Below are 25,319 nucleotides of genomic sequence, written 5' to 3'. Positions count from 1 at the left end.
GGGGAGGTGCTTTAAACTGTAAAAATAAGTTGTCTTATGTACATATCTATTTGTTTATTTTTGTTTTAGGGACTCCTTAGATCCGGGTCTGGATCTGACAGGAACGGATCTGCAATCAGCTTCCAGATTGGAACAATTCATGGCTAAGCTTTGTTTGCATCACCAGCGGCAAGTTGTCGATGCATTTGGGTTCTTGCAAACTGAGGTCAAGGCTGTATCTTCCTCCAGTACTTTTCAGGCGTCCTCCCCAGCCACCCCAGAAAAACCAACAACTTCAGGCAGCAGCCATGTGATGTTTGAAGAACGGACCAGGAACCAGAGGTCTGAGGAGACACGCGCTTTGTCTGTAGCAATAAGCACATCTAGGATCCAAGAATCACCTTTTGTCAAGAGTGATGAATTTTCACATGCAGAGCTGCCCTTGAAAACCGAGGGATCACTGATTGCCTCAGTTAAGACTGGACCTTTCCTAAATCTTAGTACGACGAGCATCGAGGATGAAGATTCGGCATCCTCTGACATGGTAGCTGCTGAATCTAGAAGTACAGATGTTCAGCCAAAATGTCCGACTCTCCTTATTGTGAAAAATAGAAGCTCTGGCAGCCTTGAAGCCAAAAATGTGACGGAAGAGGGTTCAGGCAATCAGCATGTTAACACTGGTACTGTAGACCAGGGCCTGTGCACTTCTGACATACGTTTACAAGCAAGTTGTAGTGAGTCTAATGTTATTGAGCTGTCTTCATCTATGGGGCAAGGGCACTCTGAAGCCAAATGCTGTGCTGTAGAAAGAAGCCTGTCTGTACACAGCAAAGGTTCTACCACCAGATCCTGTACAGTTGAAAGAACCTCAAATGTAATTTCCCCAAGAACAGCTAGGAAAAGTAGGAGGGGATCTCACTCTCTTCTTAGGGATAGCTCAGGATGTCATATTATTAATGGTCCTGATATTACATGTGACATTGTCTATGTTGGAAAACCAATTACTGAATGTGAGCAGCAATCACAAATTCGCATGACTCCACGAAAAAATGCTAGAAAAAGCACAAGGGGATTCCGGTACATTGGGGGTTGTTGTGAATTAAAAACTGTGCGAACGTTGGCACGCAAGTCTGCTGAGAATGGTAGTGGGAATTGCCCTGTTCCTATGCCGGAGATGACCACATCAGTCACCCCAAAGCAGGCTCTAGCTAAGCCTGATGGTGTTCCTCCAATGGATATACCGTTTACAGCGGACTGTATGGAAACCATAATACACAAAAAGCCCTCAGATCAACCAGCGGAGACGGAAGTTCCTGAAGATGTTATGGCAAGTGAGGATGTAGAAACCAGTCAGACGGATCAGACTCAAAGTAAAGAGTTTTCTTGTCCAGCTGAAAGTGAGCAAAGTGACACATCTGTACAGCAGGAGTTAAATGCAGGCATATGCGAGAGTGTTGCTGACAGTGATGACGTTGATATCCATCAAGGAGACCTTGTAGATTCCATTGTGGCAGATACTAATGTAGCGCCTCAAGAGGTGGAGCTGACAACAAAGGAAACATTAGATTCCCCTGTACCAGGTGTGATATTGAGTGGATTAGAAACAGAAGATCAGGATCAAAATGTAGCCACAGAGGCACTGCAGAGCTCATCGTCTTCGGACTTGGCCAAAGATGGTGCCTCCAAATTAGAAGGTACGTGTATAGAAAAAGGTTTCCTAACTGAGACCCTAGAAGAAACTGAATGTGTAGATTTGCAAGTAACGACATGCACAGATAAAAGTGCTGAGATAGAAGTTACTTCTGGAACTGAAACTAATCTCAAACCTGGAGATGATATCGAACCCTCTCAAGATAAAGAAACAGAGTCAGGGGCGTCTGATTTGAGTGTTGAGGAAATGACTACAAAGGAACAACCTGAAGAATGTAAGGAAGAGGGGCTTGTACCGGATACTCTTGACGGTTCCAGTCCAAAAAAAGTTGTAAAAAATGTTGTCCCTTCAAACAGATGTCTGCGTAACAGAGTCTCCAAAGGTACATCCGAACAAACAATGTCTTCTAACCCACCAGGTCAGGTGGAAACGCAGTCAGATAGCCCTGATAAAAATCAGAGTACTCCAGAATCTAAACGGCCTTTGAACACTTCAAAATCGAAGCAGGTTGAAGAAAACGTGCCATGTCAGGACAGTCAATATAATTTGAATCCCACAGAAAATCTTAATCTTGACAAAACGCAGAGGTCCCCAGTTGTCACACAGAGGGATGGCTTAGGCATGACGGATATGGTGTGCACAAGGCAGAAGCAAAAATTAATGATGGAGAAGGAAATCGAGAGTAGCAAAGAGCCAAATGTTCTTGAGCCATCAACACCAAAAGATGAGGACAAAGTTCAAGGACAAGGTTGCGTATCTAGTGATATCTCAGAGAATATGGAGGTTACTCCACCCAAAAGTGGTGAATCTCCTGGCAAGTCCTTAAGGAGTTCTGAAAGAATCTCCCTTAGAAACAGTAGTCATCAAATTGAACAGCCTATTAGTAAAGTCTCTACTTCACCTGTCAAAAATGGTACGAAAACCTCAGAACGAATGCCTTTGAGAAACAGGAACAGTGGTGCTGTTGATCAGCCTACTGGGGGAGAACCTTCTAGTTCCCCTGCTGGAGGCCGTTTAGAGAGGCTGGGACGGATGCCTTTAAGAAGGAGGGATAGCTGTAATGCAGAGCAGATCGTCAAAGATTCTTGCATCTCTCCCAGTAGAAGCAGTTCAGACAGTGTGGGGCGCATGCCTTTGAGAAGCAGGAATAGTAGCACAGTTAATCAGCATGTTTCTGGAGATTCTGATAACGTGATCAAGGATGTGTCAAACTCTCTCACTGAACAATCCAGTAGTGACATCATCCCAACGAGTAGGAGAACGGAGAGCACCGGACACATGCCTCTAAGAAGTGGAAATGCTTCAGTAGCAGAACAGCCATCCAGAAATACTTCGTCTGTTGGAAACGTCTCGGAGAGCCCTGGGCGTATGTCATTGCGAAGGAGCAATGCATCTGTTGCTGAAAAGATGGACAGCTCTGCAACACCTCCCAAGAGCATGAAACCTTCCCAAAGACCTCTAAGGAGTGGCAAAACAACTGTACCTTCCTCCACCCTGGAAGGAGAACAGAGTCCCAACAGGGTCAAATTAAAAACGGATAAACTTCTTAAGGATCGAGTAAAAGATTCTTCTTTGTCAGATAACTCTGTTTCCGTTACCCTACCAACCACCACCCCTGTAACCCCAAGTCCGTCCAAGTTTTTGGAGGCATTAAATGGGGAAGAGAACCAACATTTGATTTCAGATTTAAACACCAAATTTGATAAGATGCAGAAAGGGTGGGTTCAGATGGACAAAGAGGGACAGCCTGCGCCAAAACCAAAAAACAAGGCTGATCGATTGAAAGAAATATGGAAAAGCAAAAAAAGAATTCGAAAGCCAAGGTCACTGGAGCAGCAGAAGTTCTCTCCTGTGCAAATGCTGTTCATGAAGTCGTTTGACCTTCCCAGTATTTGTCGGTGGTTCTTGCAGTCCACTGAAACGAAATCTCTCGTCATTGTTAAGAAGGTGAACACCAGGCTTCCATCTGAAACGCAGCTGTGTTTCCACACCTCAGCATCTGTTCCAGGGTCCTCCAATGGGGTCTTTCCAAGCGTGCAGGCTGAACGCTTAAAAAAGCATCTGAAAAAGTTTGCCATTGCATCTCCCGTGAAGAGCAACCCCAAGAACAAAAGGCTAATTGCTAAAGCTTTAGCTCAGGGTATCTCTGTCTCAAAAGGTAAAGAGAAACGAGAACCAAGCACTGCTACACGAATCTCTACGAAACCTCACAGCTATACTGGTTTGATCCAGCCACAGCCCTCCGAGAGCCACAGCAAGGTGACAGCCAACGCTAAAAACCCAGCAAGTGCCAGAATTTTGAGGAAATATTCCAATATGCGTGAGAAAATGCAAGTTCAACAAAACACGTTGAAGAAGCTGGAGCGTTCACTGAACAAGACAAAAAAGGTGCGCATGATGCCAAAGAATGTCTCTAAAGCGATGTCTACAGGTAAAGGACAGAGGTCTGCCATTGTCAAGAAGGTGAAAGCCTTGGCTAAAAAAGCAAAAGTCAAATCTCCTGTAAAAGAGAAGACCCCCAAGAGCAGTGTCAGCAGAGCATTGAGAGGTTTGAAAAACAGAGCTGGGATCCCAGCAAAGAAGGCACTCCCTAAAGTATCTGAAACGAACGTTGCAGCAGACACTAAATCCCCAAGCAGGAAGGAGACCCTGCTGAAAACCAGCAAGTCTCCACAAACAAAAACAGACGTTAAAAAATCTCATTCCCCTAAAGGTCGAGAAAGTTTGGCCTCTCCGTCTCAAACTGCAGACGTGAAACCGCTGAAATCAGAAGACCAGGTGTTGACTAGGTCTCAGAGAAAGATTGAAGCTACCCTTGCACAAACTGGATCTCCTAAAACCACCATGAAAAGAGGCAGTGAACCCTTATCCACTCCCTCGAAACGTACAAGGACCTCGAAGTAGTATGAGTGATGGAAGCAGATAAAGACTGCATGGGTGGGTGAATGGATGACGAGATTTACGTTGCTTTTCTACAAAGCTTTTTTTAATGCTAAAGCTGTGCAAGCTGTTTTCATGTGAAGTCCCACAAAACCAGTGCAGTGTGCAAAACCTTTTTACGAAGTTCACAACCAGATGTATATTGTGTTTATAGTACACCTTTTTTTAAATATGCATATTAATTATTACCCTTATTGAGTAGCCAGTGGTGTGCCCTTGTCATTACAAAGCTACAGTATGCTATTCAAAGTTGAGATCACCATTGAAGTGGTTTTTTGCTTCTCATAACAGAAACATCTCGTGTGGTGGCTAAGAAACTCACGGCTGATGATCTGCAGCCTTTTTTCGGCTGTCAGTGTCCCTGTTAGCAATCAGATGGTTGTGTGACTTTGGTAACGTGCCTTAAGAGACTGTTCCTTAAACCTCAACGTTCTTCGTATTGCACATAGATAGATAGGGGTCATTTAGTCTAAAGGTGTTATTTTGCCTGTGATCCATCTCTGTTCCGTGCTTAGCGTACAAACACTGTACTGATTTTTTTTTTTTGTTTTGTTTTGTTTTTGATTTCTTACTAAATTTTTATTCTTTTTACACCTATAGGTAATTCTTTCAGAGCATTAAAACATTTCTAAATGCGTAATCATTCTGTAACTTACTTGTGTTATGTTGATGCATTGTCATGTTCTCATATTTTTGGTCCTATGTTATTTGTTGCTTTCTTTGCTTCCGTTCCATTAGATTTCCTTTACTAGCCAATGCCAGAAAATGCATTAAATGAGAAAAATATTTAATAATTGTTTCTTTGAAGCTTAAAATACATTACTGTAACTTATGAATGATGGAGTCCGATGGCATGTAATAACGGAATTACTTTATTTTGTATGTTGAAATGTTAGTCTTTGCTGTCTGATTTTGTTTTTGTTTTTCTTTTGGTTTTTTTTTTTAATCTTCATATAGGCTGTTACTTTTGCTCTGCCAAAAGAGAGTAAATAGGCTTTTGTCTTTTATTTATTCAAGAACTCTGTGTACAATGGGTGATTGGGATGGATTTCCAAACGTATATTTGCCGTGAGATGGAAGGAGAAAGCTCTTGAGTCGGTTTTGTATTTCTCAGAATTTGAAGTCTATGCATGCACGGTGATGTGCCTCCGAGTATTGTACAGAATACGACCTTTTAGTCTGAAAATCTTTTTTCGAAATGTGTTCTTGATGAACCACCATACAATACAAATAGTTTGACCAAACAGTGACAGAAGGCTGATGTCCAGCAGTTAACCGTGCAGTTTGCATGCTGTTAGCAGTAGGCTTCTACCGTCCTCTCGTTAGTCGTACAAGTATGTAAGTTTAGTTTTGGTCAAAACGTTTGCTTCGAGTTCTGGAGTCTAAATCCAGAGCTGGACGGAATGAACCTTGGTTTTGTATCTGATTTTCTACACATTAATTACAACCAATTATAGAATGAAATGGAGTAAATCTGTCTTCAAATTCCTGTTATTTTGTGGAGCTATTTGGTGGTGTTAATTTCTTTGTCCGCTCAGTCTTTTATTGTTTCACTTCAGCACAACTGTCTTTTAATTTTCTTTTGGCTTTAAAAGTAAAATCTTGTAAATGCAAAGCTATTAATCTTAAGATTTTTATTGATATTTAATGTTACCATGGGTATCTTTGTCACAAATTGATTCACCCACCAAATACCAGACTTGAACATTTTACTCTTAATGTTGATATTTATAGTTTTTGGTTTTGTATATTTGAAGAGAACACAGATTTATTTGTGTATTGTTTTAAGTTGCATTTTCTTGCTATAACTGATATAAAGTGTTTCAATTTAAACGCTTCCTTGGTGGATTGGCTTTTCTTCAGAACTGTTGTGTTTTTTTAGATTTTTAAGGTCCGTGGTGGGACGACTTGTCCGTGCCAGACATCAGACGACCACCAGATCGTGTAGTAAAGACCCCAGAAGTGAAAAACAATCAAATTGTGAAGATGTTGGGCAGTTGAATGGGGGAAGGTTAAGATGATTTATTTGATTACTTGCACACTAAAACATGGTTCTTCAGGGATTCTTTAGATAAGAACAGCGTTCTGTGTAGAACTATGAACACTCAAAGAACGATTTGCATGATTAAAGGGTTCTTTGCATCGTGAAAGCGTTCTTCAGATTAATGAAGAATGTGCTGAAGTTGGTTCTGTATAGAACCTTTTTGAAAAGGGTTCTTAATCGCACCAAAAAGGGGTCTGCTATTGTTAAAAGCTTGACATTGTAACAGTAACAGAACCCTTTTTATATATAATATTTGTATATAACAATGATTCCTTTAGGCCACTGTTGGGAGCAGACTTGCACTGAGGAATTGATTATTTATTTAAATCCTGGATCTCCTTGGAACTTTCCGGCCCCTCATTATCCCCATCACCTGCGTCTTGTTCTTGGCTGTTTTCTTGTAATTCTTGCCTGATGACTCTTCATTCTGCCCGCTTGCTTATCATATGACTCCTGCTTCTCAAAATTCATCCAGTGTCAACATCTGACATTTTTTAAATAACAAAGTAGTTTTTGTTAATTAGTAGCAGACCAGAGGGGTGCTGACTGGGCGCGTTAATATCCGGGGCTCAGCCTAGTTCACCGTAGTACTGTTTTTGGGATGGTCACACTATTTTTAATTAACCTGCAAAATGTGGAGTTGCTGCTATGAGGATTTTCATGTCAACAAAACCATTCTGCAATGTTGACTAGCCAGTCTTAGAAACGAAGTCATGGAAAAAGAAATGAGGAGTGAAAACGATGTAAAAGAAGATGAAAAAATAAAGAATTTAACAGAGATGTTTTCCCAAATGATGGCGTTCTTATAGTCCTCTGCACATTTCCTTTCTCTCTCCACATCAGCCAGCTCTCCTACATCTCCTCTCTAAAGTCCTGCTCACACAAAAACAGCTTGTCTACTATTTTTATACACTACAAAAGCTAAGCAGTCATTCAGTAAAACTCTTGTGACCTAAAACTAAACCAGTAAACCAGAGTGAGCCCTGCAGGCCCTACAGTGATGTCAGGTTAACATTTTTTCACTTTTTGCACGTTTCAAATGAGTGATTATTTTAAATGTACTCTGTAGAATCTAATTTGGAGGTTTTACTTTAAAACGTGAGTAAAATGGCTGCTTAATATTTTAATTTTATTGTGCTTAACAAGGGCAGTGTGGTGGCTAGAGCTGTTGCATCACAGCAAGGAGGGCCTGGGGTCGATTCCTGGCTGTGTGACCCTTTCTGTGTGGAGTTTGCATGCTCTTCTTGTGTCTGTGTGGGTTTCCTCCCACAGTCTAAAGACATGCAGTCAGGTGAAGTGGACATGCTGACTTGCCTCTAGATGTGTGTGAATGTACACTATATTGCCAAAAGTATTCGCTCTTCTGCCTTCACACGCAAATTAACTTGAGTGATACACGCAGCTTTTCTATACCGTATTCCGTACTCGTGTTTACCTAGACTCATTTTTCTGAACTAAAACTTGTGGTTTGACTGGTTTCCAATAGAGAGCACACGTCTAGATCCCATTAGAAAACCATGGGATGCATTTGAAAATCAGCCACCTGTTTAAGCATTAGGAACACCTCGGTTCAGCACAGACTACCAGCACACATTTCTCAAACTGTTCTCACAGCTGCCAAGCAGGAGGAGGCGCAGAAGCGTAAAGTCCAGAACCGTCCGGTTCCGAGCCGGTTTCTGGCTGCCGAACGGCCAGTGGCGCCGGCGTATCGGCCTATAGGCCTGTCGCCGCACCTCGGAGTCATCGTCGCGATGATCTCCATGGACAATCCACACCTCATCCACACGCAGCTTTTCTATACCGTATTCCGTACTCGTGTTTACCTAGACTCATTTTTCTGAAATAAAACTTGTGGTTTGACTGGTTTCCAATAGAGAGCACACGTCTAGATCCCATTAGAAAACCATGGGATGCATTTGAAAATCAGCCACCTGTTTAAGCATTAGGAACACCTCGGTTCAGCACAGACTACCAGCACACATTTCTCAAACTATGTTCTGGCCTTCATGGGCTTTGAATCATGAGAAGATGCATGTTTAGGAGCGCAAATGAGATTTTTTTGTGTGTGTCTTGGAATCTTCAAGACAAACCCCCAAAAAAAGGCTGTTGAGTGTGAAACTTGGTGGCTTAGTGGGAAAAGCCTTGGCCTCAAATGTGAGAGGTTGTGCGTTCAAGTCTGGAGGAGAGGAGAGGGAAGGGTGTGGGGAGAAAAGAATGTCAATCAAAGGGGTACCATTTTAGTCAGCTTGCCAAGTAAGAGGATGGTCCAAGTAGGTAGAATTTTTGCATACCCAAAGGGTTAAGTGCAACTTTTTTTTCCAGCAAAATGCTGCATAACCCCCTCTTGTCCTCTCTCCTGGGCCCCAGGGGGGAAGACGGGTATACCTTCCCCCCTGGTTCTTGGGTTGCGCCCTCCGGCCTTCCTCGCACGTCATGCATCGTACACCCTTCACCCTGTGTGTGTGTTTGTGTTTCACCACCACCGTGATGTGAGGATCCTGCTCGGGATACGAACCGAGAACCTCCAGACTGTAGAGGCAGGGCATCTACCAGTGAGCCACAGGATCTCACAAGTGACCTTCTTTTTTTTTAACATTTGTCTTTGTTTTTGCCATCTTTACTGATGAAGGCATGCAAATGAAAGCCCTAAAGTGGGGCTTGAACCAACAACCCTCTGGTTGTAGAAACATCATTTATACCAGCAAGCCACAGGGCCTGCTGAGAGCCTTCCTTTTTTTTTTATCATTTGTCTTTGTTTTTGCCATCTTTACTGATGGCAAAGGCTTTACTGATGGGGACCAGCAAGCCACAGGCCCTACAGGGAAGCTTGCTGTGAGAAGGACTTCAAAGAGAGTTATATTTTGTATGAAAGTTGTTTTATACTGTAAAACAGCTGCGTTCTAGTTAACGTGGCAACTCCAAAGCATTTAACATCAACGTCAAGACCGGTTCTGAAATACTATGAACTTGGGAAATAACTTTGGAAAATTTGTCTGTGCAACTAGAGAATGGATTCATTTTACCGATCGAGCCGTGATGTGTCAATGCACGCCGCACAAACAACTGAGAAAGTTTTTTGTAGAGCTGCTTGAGGTTAAAAACATCACACCAAACAGAAAATCATCATCACAACTAAATTTCAAACTACAGTGTCAAAATGAAGCTGCATCTTGGTTGGTCAAACTTAGCTTGGTGCTCCAGGCTTCTCATTTACGGTAACTCTGGAAATCACTGCCTGTTACCATCAGTTTGAGAACTAGTCCTGTTATAGCTCCTGTTTATAATTACATTGTTGGGCAATAGAACGTCTCGTAGATTGAATTCTTTGAGCCGAGATGTGTTAAGAGGCAAGTTCAAAAAAAGAGTTTCACACCATTTAATTAAAACAAACACTGAGCACACCACAAGCTTTTAATGCGGTTTAACCTGCTTGGTTGATCAAACACAGCTTGGTGCTTCAGGCTTCTCATTCATGGTAACTCAAGAAATGACCATATTCCCATGTCAGGAAATCAAAAGTTACCATCAATTTGACAATTAGTCTTACTGTAGTTGAGGCTTTTGACCTAGAGTAAGTTCTAAGCTTGGGCTGCCCGGTTTGCCTCTTTTTGTTTATAGTGGGGTTTTGAGCTCCCCCCCTCAGCTTTTCAGTTTTGGATGTCTGAAAAAGCTTCAAACCTAACGTTACCTCATTCACCACTGGGGGAATTATTTTTCTGTGCAGCAGTTTTGATATTTCTTTTTTTAAATGTGCCAAAAAGTGGCTAACATTACATATAAATAACTGAATAGCCTTGTACTTTGTTTATTTACTTTGTTTCTGTCCCAGTATATGAACAGTATTTGTGACTTAACTGTTTTCTGAAATATTGGAACAGAATAAAGGCTCCTACCAAACATCAAACAGCAGTAGATTTCAGTCTTAATAAATGACTGAAAATACATAAAATGTAGAATGTTACATTTGAAACCTAAAAACTAAATGTACACATATAAAAAAAAAAAATCCTAATTATTTGACTTATCCTGATTTTGAAACGTTCTCCGATAAAACGAGGCTGTCAGAAAGACCACAGCTGATCATCACAGTAGGCAAAGTACAAAGTTACCACTAGAGGGCGCTCTATAACGTCTTCCGGGTTTCTCATATGCTAGAGGGCGCTCCTGAGCAAGTCCAAAATGAATGGGTTAATATGGAGCATTTGAGCAAAATCATAGTTTATAAATGCTGAAACATTTTTAATATAAAAGAATACATTCATTTTCTGAACACAGAACAGCATAAAAAAATGTAAAAACTGCTGGTATATTTTTAAGGGTTTTAAAACACGAATTATAGGGGTTTAAAACAACGTCAGTGAGCACGAACAGCCAATGAGCTGCTCCACTCGCCAACCAATCAGCACTCGGTATCAGTAATGCTAACCTTCACCCAATGACATAAAAAAAATGATATCTTTATTGTAGTGTAACTTATTAGACTTTTACTTAAAATGTAATGTTTTAGTAGTTCAGTACCATAATGTAGTGTAATGTTAGAAAATAATGTTAAAATCACAGTTTGAAACTTTTCTCTTTCTGTCACCACAAATACTGCATTTTGGCCTTACAAGAACCGCTAGAGGGCGCTCCACAACATTAACGAACGTTTCGAGTTGAAAATCTAAAAAAGGAAAGTCGTCAAAAACCATTTTGAAGGCCACCCGCAGATGGCGCAGTTCTGCACTGTCCCTCCTCATCGCCGGCAGATGGCGCAGTTCTGCACTGTCCCTCCTCATCGCCAGCAGACGGCGCAGTTCTGCGCGGTGCCTCCTCATCGCCAGCAGACGGCGCAGTTCTGCACTGTCCCTCCTCATCGCCAGCGGACGGCGCACTTCTGCACTGTGCCTCCTCATCGCCAGCAGACGGCGCAGTTCTGCACTGTCCCTCCTCATCGCCAGCAGATGGCGCAGTTCTGCACTGTCCCTCCTCATCACCAGCAGCAGGTGAAGTTCATTACTAATTAAAGGCCTCTAGATTCAAGAGACGCCGCTGAGTTTAAACCGTAAGATCTCCTTCAGCTGAAGAGAACTCAGCTTAGCTTACACAGCCCTCAGGTGGAGCTCTGACTGTGGATCAGTTCTAGTTTGGAAGACTGAACTCCTCTTTATCTGGAACGCCAACACGAGAACCACAGCACTAAAACAAGATATTTGTGGTTAACTAAACTCCCCAGAGAGAGAAAAGTGGACGAGTGAATGCTCCCGCTGCAGATCAGGAGCTCATCTCTGATTTCTCTGTTTTCTCTTTCTGAGCAAAGTGCACTGTGGGGATCTCGCGGTCTCTCTCCAACAGTCTTAAACTATCGCTCAGGTGAGGAGAAAGTCACTGTGGTCACTGTTACAGAGCACGAAGAGCACCAGGACGGAAACTAGAACGGCACCGTTGATATTTTACAATTAGCACCTTTGTGAAGTGTTTACGAAGTGCCGAAAGCTGTCTAGGAAGCTAACGCTGATCATTAGCATGTGTGCTAGCAGCTAGAGAGTGTCTTTGTTGCTATTCTCCTCATTAACGTCGAAAACATCGACAGTTAAGCCCTCCTGAGGTTCTAAGCGGATCTGGTCCTGCTGAAGACTCGCTGTTTCTGGTTTGTTCTCGTACCTTTACACTTTCCCACCGTTTTCCAAAATAACAGCACTGTTTCCGGTCATAATAATGTCAGTTTAGCCTACCTGACTTTGGAGCCATTCTTCTTTCATCCATTTGGAGTCGCTGTGCTTCTAACAGGACACCTCATCGGCTGATCTGTTAACGTTTCATTGGCCGACCGGTCCGTTATTGATGTGACGTCGACGACTATGTTCAGACCCTTTGGGATCTGGGTCCGAACAGTTCTCCGCGCAGCTGGATCCCGAACTTCCCGACGGGCCGACGCCAGGCGGTACGGATGGGCGACGTCACCTCCTCCTCGCTGACCCTTAACACCGGAGCTCCTCAGGGCTGGGTGCTCAGCCCACGACTGCTCAGCCAGACACAGCTCCAATGCCATCATCGCATTTGCAGATGACGCCACGATTGTGGGCCAACGAGGAGGCCTACAGAGAGGAAGTCTCTCTTGCACTTGCACTGGTGCCGGAAGCAAGAGAAAGCGCACACCCCCGTCACCGTCAACGGAGCTGACGTGGACCGAACGCACCACACGGGTGGCGAAGAAGGCGCAACAGCGCCTCTTGGCATGCATCCCCGCATCCTCGGAACATTCTACGCATGTACTGTGGAGGGCATTCTAACAGGCTCCATCACCTCCTGGTACGGGAACTGCACCGCCATCGAGCGGAAAGCTCTGCGGAGGGTGGTGCGGACAGCCCGGCGCATCACCGGGGTCGAGCTCCCAAACCTCCTGAATTTATGCACCGGCCGCTGCCCGAGGAAGACCAGGAGGATTCCGAAGGACTCCACCCACCCGAGCCACTGTCTGTTCTCACAGCTGCCAAGCAGGAGGAGGCGCAGAAGCGTAAAGTCCAGAACCGTCCGGTTCCGAGCCGGTTTCTGGCTGCCGAACGGCCAGTGGCGCCGGCGTATCGGCCTATAGGCCTGTCGCCGCACCTCGGAGTCATCGTCGCGATGATCTCCATGGACAATCCACACCTCATCCACACGCAGCTTTTCTATACCGTATTCCGTACTCGTGTTTACCTAGACTCATTTTTCTGAAATAAAACTTGTGGTTTGACTGGTTTCCAATAGAGAGCACACGTCTAGATCCCATTAGAAAACCATGGGATGCATTTGAAAATCAGCCACCTGTTTAAGCATTAGGAACACCTCGGTTCAGCACAGACTACCAGCACACATTTCTCAAACTATGTTCTGGCCTTCATGGGCTTTGAATCATGAGAAGATGCATGTTTAGGAGCGCAAATGAGATTTTTTTGTGTGTGTCTTGGAATCTTCAAGACAAACCCCCAAAAAAAGGCTGTTGAGTGTGAAACTTGGTGGCTTAGTGGGAAAAGCCTTGGCCTCAAATGTGAGAGGTTGTGCGTTCAAGTCTGGAGGAGAGGAGAGGGAAGGGTGTGGGGAGAAAAGAATGTCAATCAAAGGGGTACCATTTTAGTCAGCTTGCCAAGTAAGAGGATGGTCCAAGTAGGTAGAATTTTTGCATACCCAAAGGGTTAAGTGCAACTTTTTTTTCCAGCAAAATGCTGCATAACCCCCTCTTGTCCTCTCTCCTGGGCCCCAGGGGGGAAGACGGGTATACCTTCCCCCCTGGTTCTTGGGTTGCGCCCTCCGGCCTTCCTCGCACGTCATGCATCGTACACCCTTCACCCTGTGTGTGTGTTTGTGTTTCACCACCACCGTGATGTGAGGATCCTGCTCGGGATACGAACCGAGAACCTCCAGACTGTAGAGGCAGGGCATCTACCAGTGAGCCACAGGATCTCACAAGTGACCTTCTTTTTTTTTAACATTTGTCTTTGTTTTTGCCATCTTTACTGATGAAGGCATGCAAATGAAAGCCCTAAAGTGGGGCTTGAACCAACAACCCTCTGGTTGTAGAAACATCATTTATACCAGCAAGCCACAGGGCCTGCTGAGAGCCTTCCTTTTTTTTTTATCATTTGTCTTTGTTTTTGCCATCTTTACTGATGGCAAAGGCTTTACTGATGGGGACCAGCAAGCCACAGGCCCTACAGGGAAGCTTGCTGTGAGAAGGACTTCAAAGAGAGTTATATTTTGTATGAAAGTTGTTTTATACTGTAAAACAGCTGCGTTCTAGTTAACGTGGCAACTCCAAAGCATTTAACATCAACGTCAAGACCGGTTCTGAAATACTATGAACTTGGGAAATAACTTTGGAAAATTTGTCTGTGCAACTAGAGAATGGATTCATTTTACCGATCGAGCCGTGATGTGTCAATGCACGCCGCACAAACAACTGAGAAAGTTTTTTGTAGAGCTGCTTGAGGTTAAAAACATCACACCAAACAGAAAATCATCATCACAACTAAATTTCAAACTACAGTGTCAAAATGAAGCTGCATCTTGGTTGGTCAAACTTAGCTTGGTGCTCCAGGCTTCTCATTTACGGTAACTCTGGAAATCACTGCCTGTTACCATCAGTTTGAGAACTAGTCCTGTTATAGCTCCTGTTTATAATTACATTGTTGGGCAATAGAACGTCTCGTAGATTGAATTCTTTGAGCCGAGATGTGTTAAGAGGCAAGTTCAAAAAAAGAGTTTCACACCATTTAATTAAAACAAACACTGAGCACACCACAAGCTTTTAATGCGGTTTAACCTGCTTGGTTGATCAAACACAGCTTGGTGCTTCAGGCTTCTCATTCATGGTAACTCAAGAAATGACCATATTCCCATGTCAGGAAATCAAAAGTTACCATCAATTTGACAATTAGTCTTACTGTAGTTGAGGCTTTTGACCTAGAGTAAGTTCTAAGCTTGGGCTGCCCGGTTTGCCTCTTTTTGTTTATAGTGGGGTTTTGAGCTCCCCCCCTCAGCTTTTCAGTTTTGGATGTCTGAAAAAGCTTCAAACCTAACGTTACCTCATTCACCACTGGGGGAATTATTTTTCTGTGCAGCAGTTTTGATATTTCTTTTTTAAATGTGCCAAAAAGTGGCTAACATTACATATAAATAACTGAATAGCCTTGTACTTTGTTTATTTACTTTGTTTCTGTCCCAGTATATGAACAGTATTTGTGACTTAACTGTTTTCTGAAATATTGGAACAGAATAAAGGCTCCTACCAAACATCAAACAGCAGTAGATTTCAGTCTTAATAAATGACTGAAAATACATAAAATGTAGAATGTTACATTTGAAACCTAAAAACTAAATGTACACATATAAAAAAAAAAAATCCTAATTATTTGACTTATCCTGATTTTGAAACGTTCTCCGATAAAACGAGGCTGTCAGAAAGACCACAGCTGATCATCACAGTAGGCAAAGTACAAAGTTACCACTAGAGGGCGCTCTATAACGTCTTCCGGGTTTCTCATATGCTAGAGGGCGCTCCTGAGCAAGTCCAAAATGAATGGGTTAATATGGAGCATTTGAGCAAAATCATAGTTTATAAATGCTGAAACATTTTTAATATAAAAGAATACATTCATTTTCTGAACACAGAACAGCATAAAAAAATGTAAAAACTGCTGGTATATTTTTAAGGGTTTTAAAACACGAATTATAGGGGTTTAAAACAACGTCAGTGAGCACGAACAGCCAATGAGCTGCTCCACTCGCCAACCAATCAGCACTCGGTATCAGTAATGCTAACCTTCACCCAATGACATAAAAAAAATGATATCTTTATTGTAGTGTAACTTATTAGACTTTTACTTAAAATGTAATGTTTTAGTAGTTCAGTACCATAATGTAGTGTAATGTTAGAAAATAATGTTAAAATCACAGTTTGAAACTTTTCTCTTTCTGTCACCACAAATACTGCATTTTGGCCTTACAAGAACCGCTAGAGGGCGCTCCACAACATTAACGAACGTTTCGAGTTGAAAATCTAAAAAAGGAAAGTCGTCAAAAACCATTTTGAAGGCCACCCGCAGATGGCGCAGTTCTGCACTGTCCCTCCTCATCGCCGGCAGATGGCGCAGTTCTGCACTGTCCCTCCTCATCGCCAGCAGACGGCGCAGTTCTGCGCGGTGCCTCCTCATCGCCAGCAGACGGCGCAGTTCTGCACTGTCCCTCCTCATCGCCAGCGGACGGCGCACTTCTGCACTGTGCCTCCTCATCGCCAGCAGACGGCGCAGTTCTGCACTGTCCCTCCTCATCGCCAGCAGATGGCGCAGTTCTGCACTGTCCCTCCTCATCACCAGCAGCAGGTGAAGTTCATTACTAATTAAAGGCCTCTAGATTCAAGAGACGCCGCTGAGTTTAAACCGTAAGATCTCCTTCAGCTGAAGAGAACTCAGCTTAGCTTACACAGCCCTCAGGTGGAGCTCTGACTGTGGATCAGTTCTAGTTTGGAAGACTGAACTCCTCTTTATCTGGAACGCCAACACGAGAACCACAGCACTAAAACAAGATATTTGTGGTTAACTAAACTCCCCAGAGAGAGAAAAGTGGACGAGTGAATGCTCCCGCTGCAGATCAGGAGCTCATCTCTGATTTCTCTGTTTTCTCTTTCTGAGCAAAGTGCACTGTGGGGATCTCGCGGTCTCTCTCCAACAGTCTTAAACTATCGCTCAGGTGAGGAGAAAGTCACTGTGGTCACTGTTACAGAGCACGAAGAGCACCAGGACGGAAACTAGAACGGCACCGTTGATATTTTACAATTAGCACCTTTGTGAAGTGTTTACGAAGTGCCGAAAGCTGTCTAGGAAGCTAACGCTGATCATTAGCATGTGTGCTAGCAGCTAGAGAGTGTCTTTGTTGCTATTCTCCTCATTAACGTCGAAAACATCGACAGTTAAGCCCTCCTGAGGTTCTAAGCGGATCTGGTCCTGCTGAAGACTCGCTGTTTCTGGTTTGTTCTCGTACCTTTACACTTTCCCACCGTTTTCCAAAATAACAGCACTGTTTCCGGTCATAATAATGTCAGTTTAGCCTACCTGACTTTGGAGCCATTCTTCTTTCATCCATTTGGAGTCGCTGTGCTTCTAACAGGACACCTCATCGGCTGATCTGTTAACGTTTCATTGGCCGACCGGTCCGTTATTGATGTGACGTCGACGACTATGTTCAGACCCTTTGGGATCTGGGTCCGAACAGTTCTCCGCGCAGCTGGATCCCGAACTTCCCGACGGGCCGACGCCAGGCGGTACGGATGGGCGACGTCACCTCCTCCTCGCTGACCCTTAACACCGGAGCTCCTCAGGGCTGGGTGCTCAGCCCACGACTGCTCAGCCAGACACAGCTCCAATGCCATCATCGCATTTGCAGATGACGCCACGATTGTGGGCCAACGAGGAGGCCTACAGAGAGGAAGTCTCTCTTGCACTTGCACTGGTGCCGGAAGCAAGAGAAAGCGCACACCCCCGTCACCGTCAACGGAGCTGACGTGGACCGAACGCACCACACGGGTGGCGAAGAAGGCGCAACAGCGCCTCTTGGCATGCATCCCCGCATCCTCGGAACATTCTACGCATGTACTGTGGAGGGCATTCTAACAGGCTCCATCACCTCCTGGTACGGGAACTGCACCGCCATCGAGCGGAAAGCTCTGCGGAGGGTGGTGCGGACAGCCCGGCGCATCACCGGGGTCGAGCTCCCAAACCTCCTGAATTTATGCACCGGCCGCTGCCCGAGGAAGACCAGGAGGATTCCGAAGGACTCCACCCACCCGAGCCACTGTCTGTTCTCACAGCTGCCAAGCAGGAGGAGGCGCAGAAGCGTAAAGTCCAGAACCGTCCGGTTCCGAGCCGGTTTCTGGCTGCCGAACGGCCAGTGGCGCCGGCGTATCGGCCTATAGGCCTGTCGCCGCACCTCGGAGTCATCGTCGCGATGATCTCCATGGACAATCCACACCTCATCCACACGCAGCTTTTCTATACCGTATTCCGTACTCGTGTTTACCTAGACTCATTTTTCTGAAATAAAACTTGTGGTTTGACTGGTTTCCAATAGAGAGCACACGTCTAGATCCCATTAGAAAACCATGGGATGCATTTGAAAATCAGCCACCTGTTTAAGCATTAGGAACACCTCGGTTCAGCACAGACTACCAGCACACATTTCTCAAACTATGTTCTGGCCTTCATGGGCTTTGAATCATGAGAAGATGCATGTTTAGGAGCGCAAATGAGATTTTTTTGTGTGTGTCTTGGAATCTTCAAGACAAACCCCCAAAAAAAGGCTGTTGAGTGTGAAACTTGGTGGCTTAGTGGGAAAAGCCTTGGCCTCAAATGTGAGAGGTTGTGCGTTCAAGTCTGGAGGAGAGGAGAGGGAAGGGTGTGGGGAGAAAAGAATGTCAATCAAAGGGGTACCATTTTAGTCAGCTTGCCAAGTAAGAGGATGGTCCAAGTAGGTAGAATTTTTGCATACCCAAAGGGTTAAGTGCAACTTTTTTTTCCAGCAAAATGCTGCATAACCCCCTCTTGTCCTCTCTCCTGGGCCCCAGGGGGGAAGACGGGTATACCTTCCCCCCTGGTTCTTGGGTTGCGCCCTCCGGCCTTCCTCGCACGTCATGCATCGTACACCCTTCACCCTGTGTGTGTGTTTGTGTTTCACCACCACCGTGATGTGAGGATCCTGCTCGGGATACGAACCGAGAACCTCCAGACTGTAGAGGCAGGGCATCTACCAGTGAGCCACAGGATCTCACAAGTGACCTTCTTTTTTTTTAACATTTGTCTTTGTTTTTGCCATCTTTACTGATGAAGGCATGCAAATGAAAGCCCTAAAGTGGGGCTTGAACCAACAACCCTCTGGTTGTAGAAACATCATTTATACCAGCAAGCCACAGGGCCTGCTGAGAGCCTTCCTTTTTTTTTTATCATTTGTCTTTGTTTTTGCCATCTTTACTGATGGCAAAGGCTTTACTGATGGGGACCAGCAAGCCACAGGCCCTACAGGGAAGCTTGCTGTGAGAAGGACTTCAAAGAGAGTTATATTTTGTATGAAAGTTGTTTTATACTGTAAAACAGCTGCGTTCTAGTTAACGTGGCAACTCCAAAGCATTTAACATCAACGTCAAGACCGGTTCTGAAATACTATGAACTTGGGAAATAACTTTGGAAAATTTGTCTGTGCAACTAGAGAATGGATTCATTTTACCGATCGAGCCGTGATGTGTCAATGCACGCCGCACAAACAACTGAGAAAGTTTTTTGTAGAGCTGCTTGAGGTTAAAAACATCACACCAAACAGAAAATCATCATCACAACTAAATTTCAAACTACAGTGTCAAAATGAAGCTGCATCTTGGTTGGTCAAACTTAGCTTGGTGCTCCAGGCTTCTCATTTACGGTAACTCTGGAAATCACTGCCTGTTACCATCAGTTTGAGAACTAGTCCTGTTATAGCTCCTGTTTATAATTACATTGTTGGGCAATAGAACGTCTCGTAGATTGAATTCTTTGAGCCGAGATGTGTTAAGAGGCAAGTTCAAAAAAAGAGTTTCACACCATTTAATTAAAACAAACACTGAGCACACCACAAGCTTTTAATGCGGTTTAACCTGCTTGGTTGATCAAACACAGCTTGGTGCTTCAGGCTTCTCATTCATGGTAACTCAAGAAATGACCATATTCCCATGTCAGGAAATCAAAAGTTACCATCAATTTGACAATTAGTCTTACTGTAGTTGAGGCTTTTGACCTAGAGTAAGTTCTAAGCTTGGGCTGCCCGGTTTGCCTCTTTTTGTTTATAGTGGGGTTTTGAGCTCCCCCCCTCAGCTTTTCAGTTTTGGATGTCTGAAAAAGCTTCAAACCTAACGTTACCTCATTCACCACTGGGGGAATTATTTTTCTGTGCAGCAGTTTTGATATTTCTTTTTTTAAATGTGCCAAAAAGTGGCTAACATTACATATAAATAACTGAATAGCCTTGTACTTTGTTTATTTACTTTGTTTCTGTCCCAGTATATGAACAGTATTTGTGACTTAACTGTTTTCTGAAATATTGGAACAGAATAAAGGCTCCTACCAAACATCAAACAGCAGTAGATTTCAGTCTTAATAAATGACTGAAAATACATAAAATGTAGAATGTTACATTTGAAACCTAAAAACTAAATGTACACATATAAAAAAAAAAAATCCTAATTATTTGACTTATCCTGATTTTGAAACGTTCTCCGATAAAACGAGGCTGTCAGAAAGACCACAGCTGATCATCACAGTAGGCAAAGTACAAAGTTACCACTAGAGGGCGCTCTATAACGTCTTCCGGGTTTCTCATATGCTAGAGGGCGCTCCTGAGCAAGTCCAAAATGAATGGGTTAATATGGAGCATTTGAGCAAAATCATAGTTTATAAATGCTGAAACATTTTTAATATAAAAGAATACATTCATTTTCTGAACACAGAACAGCATAAAAAAATGTAAAAACTGCTGGTATATTTTTAAGGGTTTTAAAACACGAATTATAGGGGTTTAAAACAACGTCAGTGAGCACGAACAGCCAATGAGCTGCTCCACTCGCCAACCAATCAGCACTCGGTATCAGTAATGCTAACCTTCACCCAATGACATAAAAAAAATGATATCTTTATTGTAGTGTAACTTATTAGACTTTTACTTAAAATGTAATGTTTTAGTAGTTCAGTACCATAATGTAGTGTAATGTTAGAAAATAATGTTAAAATCACAGTTTGAAACTTTTCTCTTTCTGTCACCACAAATACTGCATTTTGGCCTTACAAGAACCGCTAGAGGGCGCTCCACAACATTAACGAACGTTTCGAGTTGAAAATCTAAAAAAGGAAAGTCGTCAAAAACCATTTTGAAGGCCACCCGCAGATGGCGCAGTTCTGCACTGTCCCTCCTCATCGCCGGCAGATGGCGCAGTTCTGCACTGTCCCTCCTCATCGCCAGCAGACGGCGCAGTTCTGCGCGGTGCCTCCTCATCGCCAGCAGACGGCGCAGTTCTGCACTGTCCCTCCTCATCGCCAGCGGACGGCGCACTTCTGCACTGTGCCTCCTCATCGCCAGCAGACGGCGCAGTTCTGCACTGTCCCTCCTCATCGCCAGCAGATGGCGCAGTTCTGCACTGTCCCTCCTCATCACCAGCAGCAGGTGAAGTTCATTACTAATTAAAGGCCTCTAGATTCAAGAGACGCCGCTGAGTTTAAACCGTAAGATCTCCTTCAGCTGAAGAGAACTCAGCTTAGCTTACACAGCCCTCAGGTGGAGCTCTGACTGTGGATCAGTTCTAGTTTGGAAGACTGAACTCCTCTTTATCTGGAACGCCAACACGAGAACCACAGCACTAAAACAAGATATTTGTGGTTAACTAAACTCCCCAGAGAGAGAAAAGTGGACGAGTGAATGCTCCCGCTGCAGATCAGGAGCTCATCTCTGATTTCTCTGTTTTCTCTTTCTGAGCAAAGTGCACTGTGGGGATCTCGCGGTCTCTCTCCAACAGTCTTAAACTATCGCTCAGGTGAGGAGAAAGTCACTGTGGTCACTGTTACAGAGCACGAAGAGCACCAGGACGGAAACTAGAACGGCACCGTTGATATTTTACAATTAGCACCTTTGTGAAGTGTTTACGAAGTGCCGAAAGCTGTCTAGGAAGCTAACGCTGATCATTAGCATGTGTGCTAGCAGCTAGAGAGTGTCTTTGTTGCTATTCTCCTCATTAACGTCGAAAACATCGACAGTTAAGCCCTCCTGAGGTTCTAAGCGGATCTGGTCCTGCTGAAGACTCGCTGTTTCTGGTTTGTTCTCGTACCTTTACACTTTCCCACCGTTTTCCAAAATAACAGCACTGTTTCCGGTCATAATAATGTCAGTTTAGCCTACCTGACTTTGGAGCCATTCTTCTTTCATCCATTTGGAGTCGCTGTGCTTCTAACAGGACACCTCATCGGCTGATCTGTTAACGTTTCATTGGCCGACCGGTCCGTTATTGATGTGACGTCGACGACTATGTTCAGACCCTTTGGGATCTGGGTCCGAACAGTTCTCCGCGCAGCTGGATCCCGAACTTCCCGACGGGCCGACGCCAGGCGGTACGGATGGGCGACGTCACCTCCTCCTCGCTGACCCTTAACACCGGAGCTCCTCAGGGCTGGGTGCTCAGCCCACGACTGCTCAGCCAGACACAGCTCCAATGCCATCATCGCATTTGCAGATGACGCCACGATTGTGGGCCAACGAGGAGGCCTACAGAGAGGAAGTCTCTCTTGCACTTGCACTGGTGCCGGAAGCAAGAGAAAGCGCACACCCCCGTCACCGTCAACGGAGCTGACGTGGACCGAACGCACCACACGGGTGGCGAAGAAGGCGCAACAGCGCCTCTTGGCATGCATCCCCGCATCCTCGGAACATTCTACGCATGTACTGTGGAGGGCATTCTAACAGGCTCCATCACCTCCTGGTACGGGAACTGCACCGCCATCGAGCGGAAAGCTCTGCGGAGGGTGGTGCGGACAGCCCGGCGCATCACCGGGGTCGAGCTCCCAAACCTCCTGAATTTATGCACCGGCCGCTGCCCGAGGAAGACCAGGAGGATTCCGAAGGACTCCACCCACCCGAGCCACTGTCTGTTCTCACAGCTGCCAAGCAGGAGGAGGCGCAGAAGCGTAAAGTCCAGAACCGTCCGGTTCCGAGCCGGTTTCTGGCTGCCGAACGGCCAGTGGCGCCGGCGTATCGGCCTATAGGCCTGTCGCCGCACCTCGGAGTCATCGTCGCGATGATCTCCATGGACAATCCACACCTCATCCACACGCAGCTTTTCTATACCGTATTCCGTACTCGTGTTTACCTAGACTCATTTTTCTGAAATAAAACTTGTGGTTTGACTGGTTTCCAATAGAGAGCACACGTCTAGATCCCATTAGAAAACCATGGGATGCATTTGAAAATCAGCCACCTGTTTAAGCATTAGGAACACCTCGGTTCAGCACAGACTACCAGCACACATTTCTCAAACTATGTTCTGGCCTTCATGGGCTTTGAATCATGAGAAGATGCATGTTTAGGAGCGCAAATGAGATTTTTTTGTGTGTGTCTTGGAATCTTCAAGACAAACCCCCAAAAAAAGGCTGTTGAGTGTGAAACTTGGTGGCTTAGTGGGAAAAGCCTTGGCCTCAAATGTGAGAGGTTGTGCGTTCAAGTCTGGAGGAGAGGAGAGGGAAGGGTGTGGGGAGAAAAGAATGTCAATCAAAGGGGTACCATTTTAGTCAGCTTGCCAAGTAAGAGGATGGTCCAAGTAGGTAGAATTTTTGCATACCCAAAGGGTTAAGTGCAACTTTTTTTTCCAGCAAAATGCTGCATAACCCCCTCTTGTCCTCTCTCCTGGGCCCCAGGGGGGAAGACGGGTATACCTTCCCCCCTGGTTCTTGGGTTGCGCCCTCCGGCCTTCCTCGCACGTCATGCATCGTACACCCTTCACCCTGTGTGTGTGTTTGTGTTTCACCACCACCGTGATGTGAGGATCCTGCTCGGGATACGAACCGAGAACCTCCAGACTGTAGAGGCAGGGCATCTACCAGTGAGCCACAGGATCTCACAAGTGACCTTCTTTTTTTTTAACATTTGTCTTTGTTTTTGCCATCTTTACTGATGAAGGCATGCAAATGAAAGCCCTAAAGTGGGGCTTGAACCAACAACCCTCTGGTTGTAGAAACATCATTTATACCAGCAAGCCACAGGGCCTGCTGAGAGCCTTCCTTTTTTTTTTATCATTTGTCTTTGTTTTTGCCATCTTTACTGATGGCAAAGGCTTTACTGATGGGGACCAGCAAGCCACAGGCCCTACAGGGAAGCTTGCTGTGAGAAGGACTTCAAAGAGAGTTATATTTTGTATGAAAGTTGTTTTATACTGTAAAACAGCTGCGTTCTAGTTAACGTGGCAACTCCAAAGCATTTAACATCAACGTCAAGACCGGTTCTGAAATACTATGAACTTGGGAAATAACTTTGGAAAATTTGTCTGTGCAACTAGAGAATGGATTCATTTTACCGATCGAGCCGTGATGTGTCAATGCACGCCGCACAAACAACTGAGAAAGTTTTTTGTAGAGCTGCTTGAGGTTAAAAACATCACACCAAACAGAAAATCATCATCACAACTAAATTTCAAACTACAGTGTCAAAATGAAGCTGCATCTTGGTTGGTCAAACTTAGCTTGGTGCTCCAGGCTTCTCATTTACGGTAACTCTGGAAATCACTGCCTGTTACCATCAGTTTGAGAACTAGTCCTGTTATAGCTCCTGTTTATAATTACATTGTTGGGCAATAGAACGTCTCGTAGATTGAATTCTTTGAGCCGAGATGTGTTAAGAGGCAAGTTCAAAAAAAGAGTTTCACACCATTTAATTAAAACAAACACTGAGCACACCACAAGCTTTTAATGCGGTTTAACCTGCTTGGTTGATCAAACACAGCTTGGTGCTTCAGGCTTCTCATTCATGGTAACTCAAGAAATGACCATATTCCCATGTCAGGAAATCAAAAGTTACCATCAATTTGACAATTAGTCTTACTGTAGTTGAGGCTTTTGACCTAGAGTAAGTTCTAAGCTTGGGCTGCCCGGTTTGCCTCTTTTTGTTTATAGTGGGGTTTTGAGCTCCCCCCCTCAGCTTTTCAGTTTTGGATGTCTGAAAAAGCTTCAAACCTAACGTTACCTCATTCACCACTGGGGGAATTATTTTTCTGTGCAGCAGTTTTGATATTTCTTTTTTTAAATGTGCCAAAAAGTGGCTAACATTACATATAAATAACTGAATAGCCTTGTACTTTGTTTATTTACTTTGTTTCTGTCCCAGTATATGAACAGTATTTGTGACTTAACTGTTTTCTGAAATATTGGAACAGAATAAAGGCTCCTACCAAACATCAAACAGCAGTAGATTTCAGTCTTAATAAATGACTGAAAATACATAAAATGTAGAATGTTACATTTGAAACCTAAAAACTAAATGTACACATATAAAAAAAAAAAATCCTAATTATTTGACTTATCCTGATTTTGAAACGTTCTCCGATAAAACGAGGCTGTCAGAAAGACCACAGCTGATCATCACAGTAGGCAAAGTACAAAGTTACCACTAGAGGGCGCTCTATAACGTCTTCCGGGT

General features: G+C 44.3%; 2 protein-coding genes across 6 annotated transcripts in view; both read left to right on the top strand.

Moving 5' to 3' along the window:
* wu:fc17b08 overlaps positions 1 to 5,994 on the top strand; it is a 28,683-nt gene extending 22,689 nt beyond the window's left edge. For all 5 annotated transcript variants that reach the window (XM_036583350.1, XM_036583348.1, XM_036583349.1 and 2 more), the window contains one exon: positions 70 to 5,994. In XM_036583350.1, the coding sequence (XP_036439243.1) occupies positions 70 to 4,534 (4,465 nt within the window). In that variant the 3' untranslated portion in view covers positions 4,535 to 5,994. The remainder of the gene's footprint in view (positions 1 to 69) is intronic.
* The window catches only part of adgrb3 (adhesion G protein-coupled receptor B3), a 994,217-nt gene that overhangs the window by 419,972 nt on the left and 548,926 nt on the right, over positions 1 to 25,319 (top strand). The gene's annotated exons all lie outside the window — the stretch shown is intronic.

This window comes from Colossoma macropomum, unplaced genomic scaffold, assembly GCF_904425465.1.
Source record: "Colossoma macropomum unplaced genomic scaffold, Colossoma_macropomum, whole genome shotgun sequence".
NCBI lineage: Eukaryota > Metazoa > Chordata > Actinopteri > Characiformes > Serrasalmidae > Colossoma > Colossoma macropomum.
The sequence above is the reverse complement of the archived record's forward strand: the minus strand, read 5'-3'. Positions and strand labels throughout refer to the sequence as shown.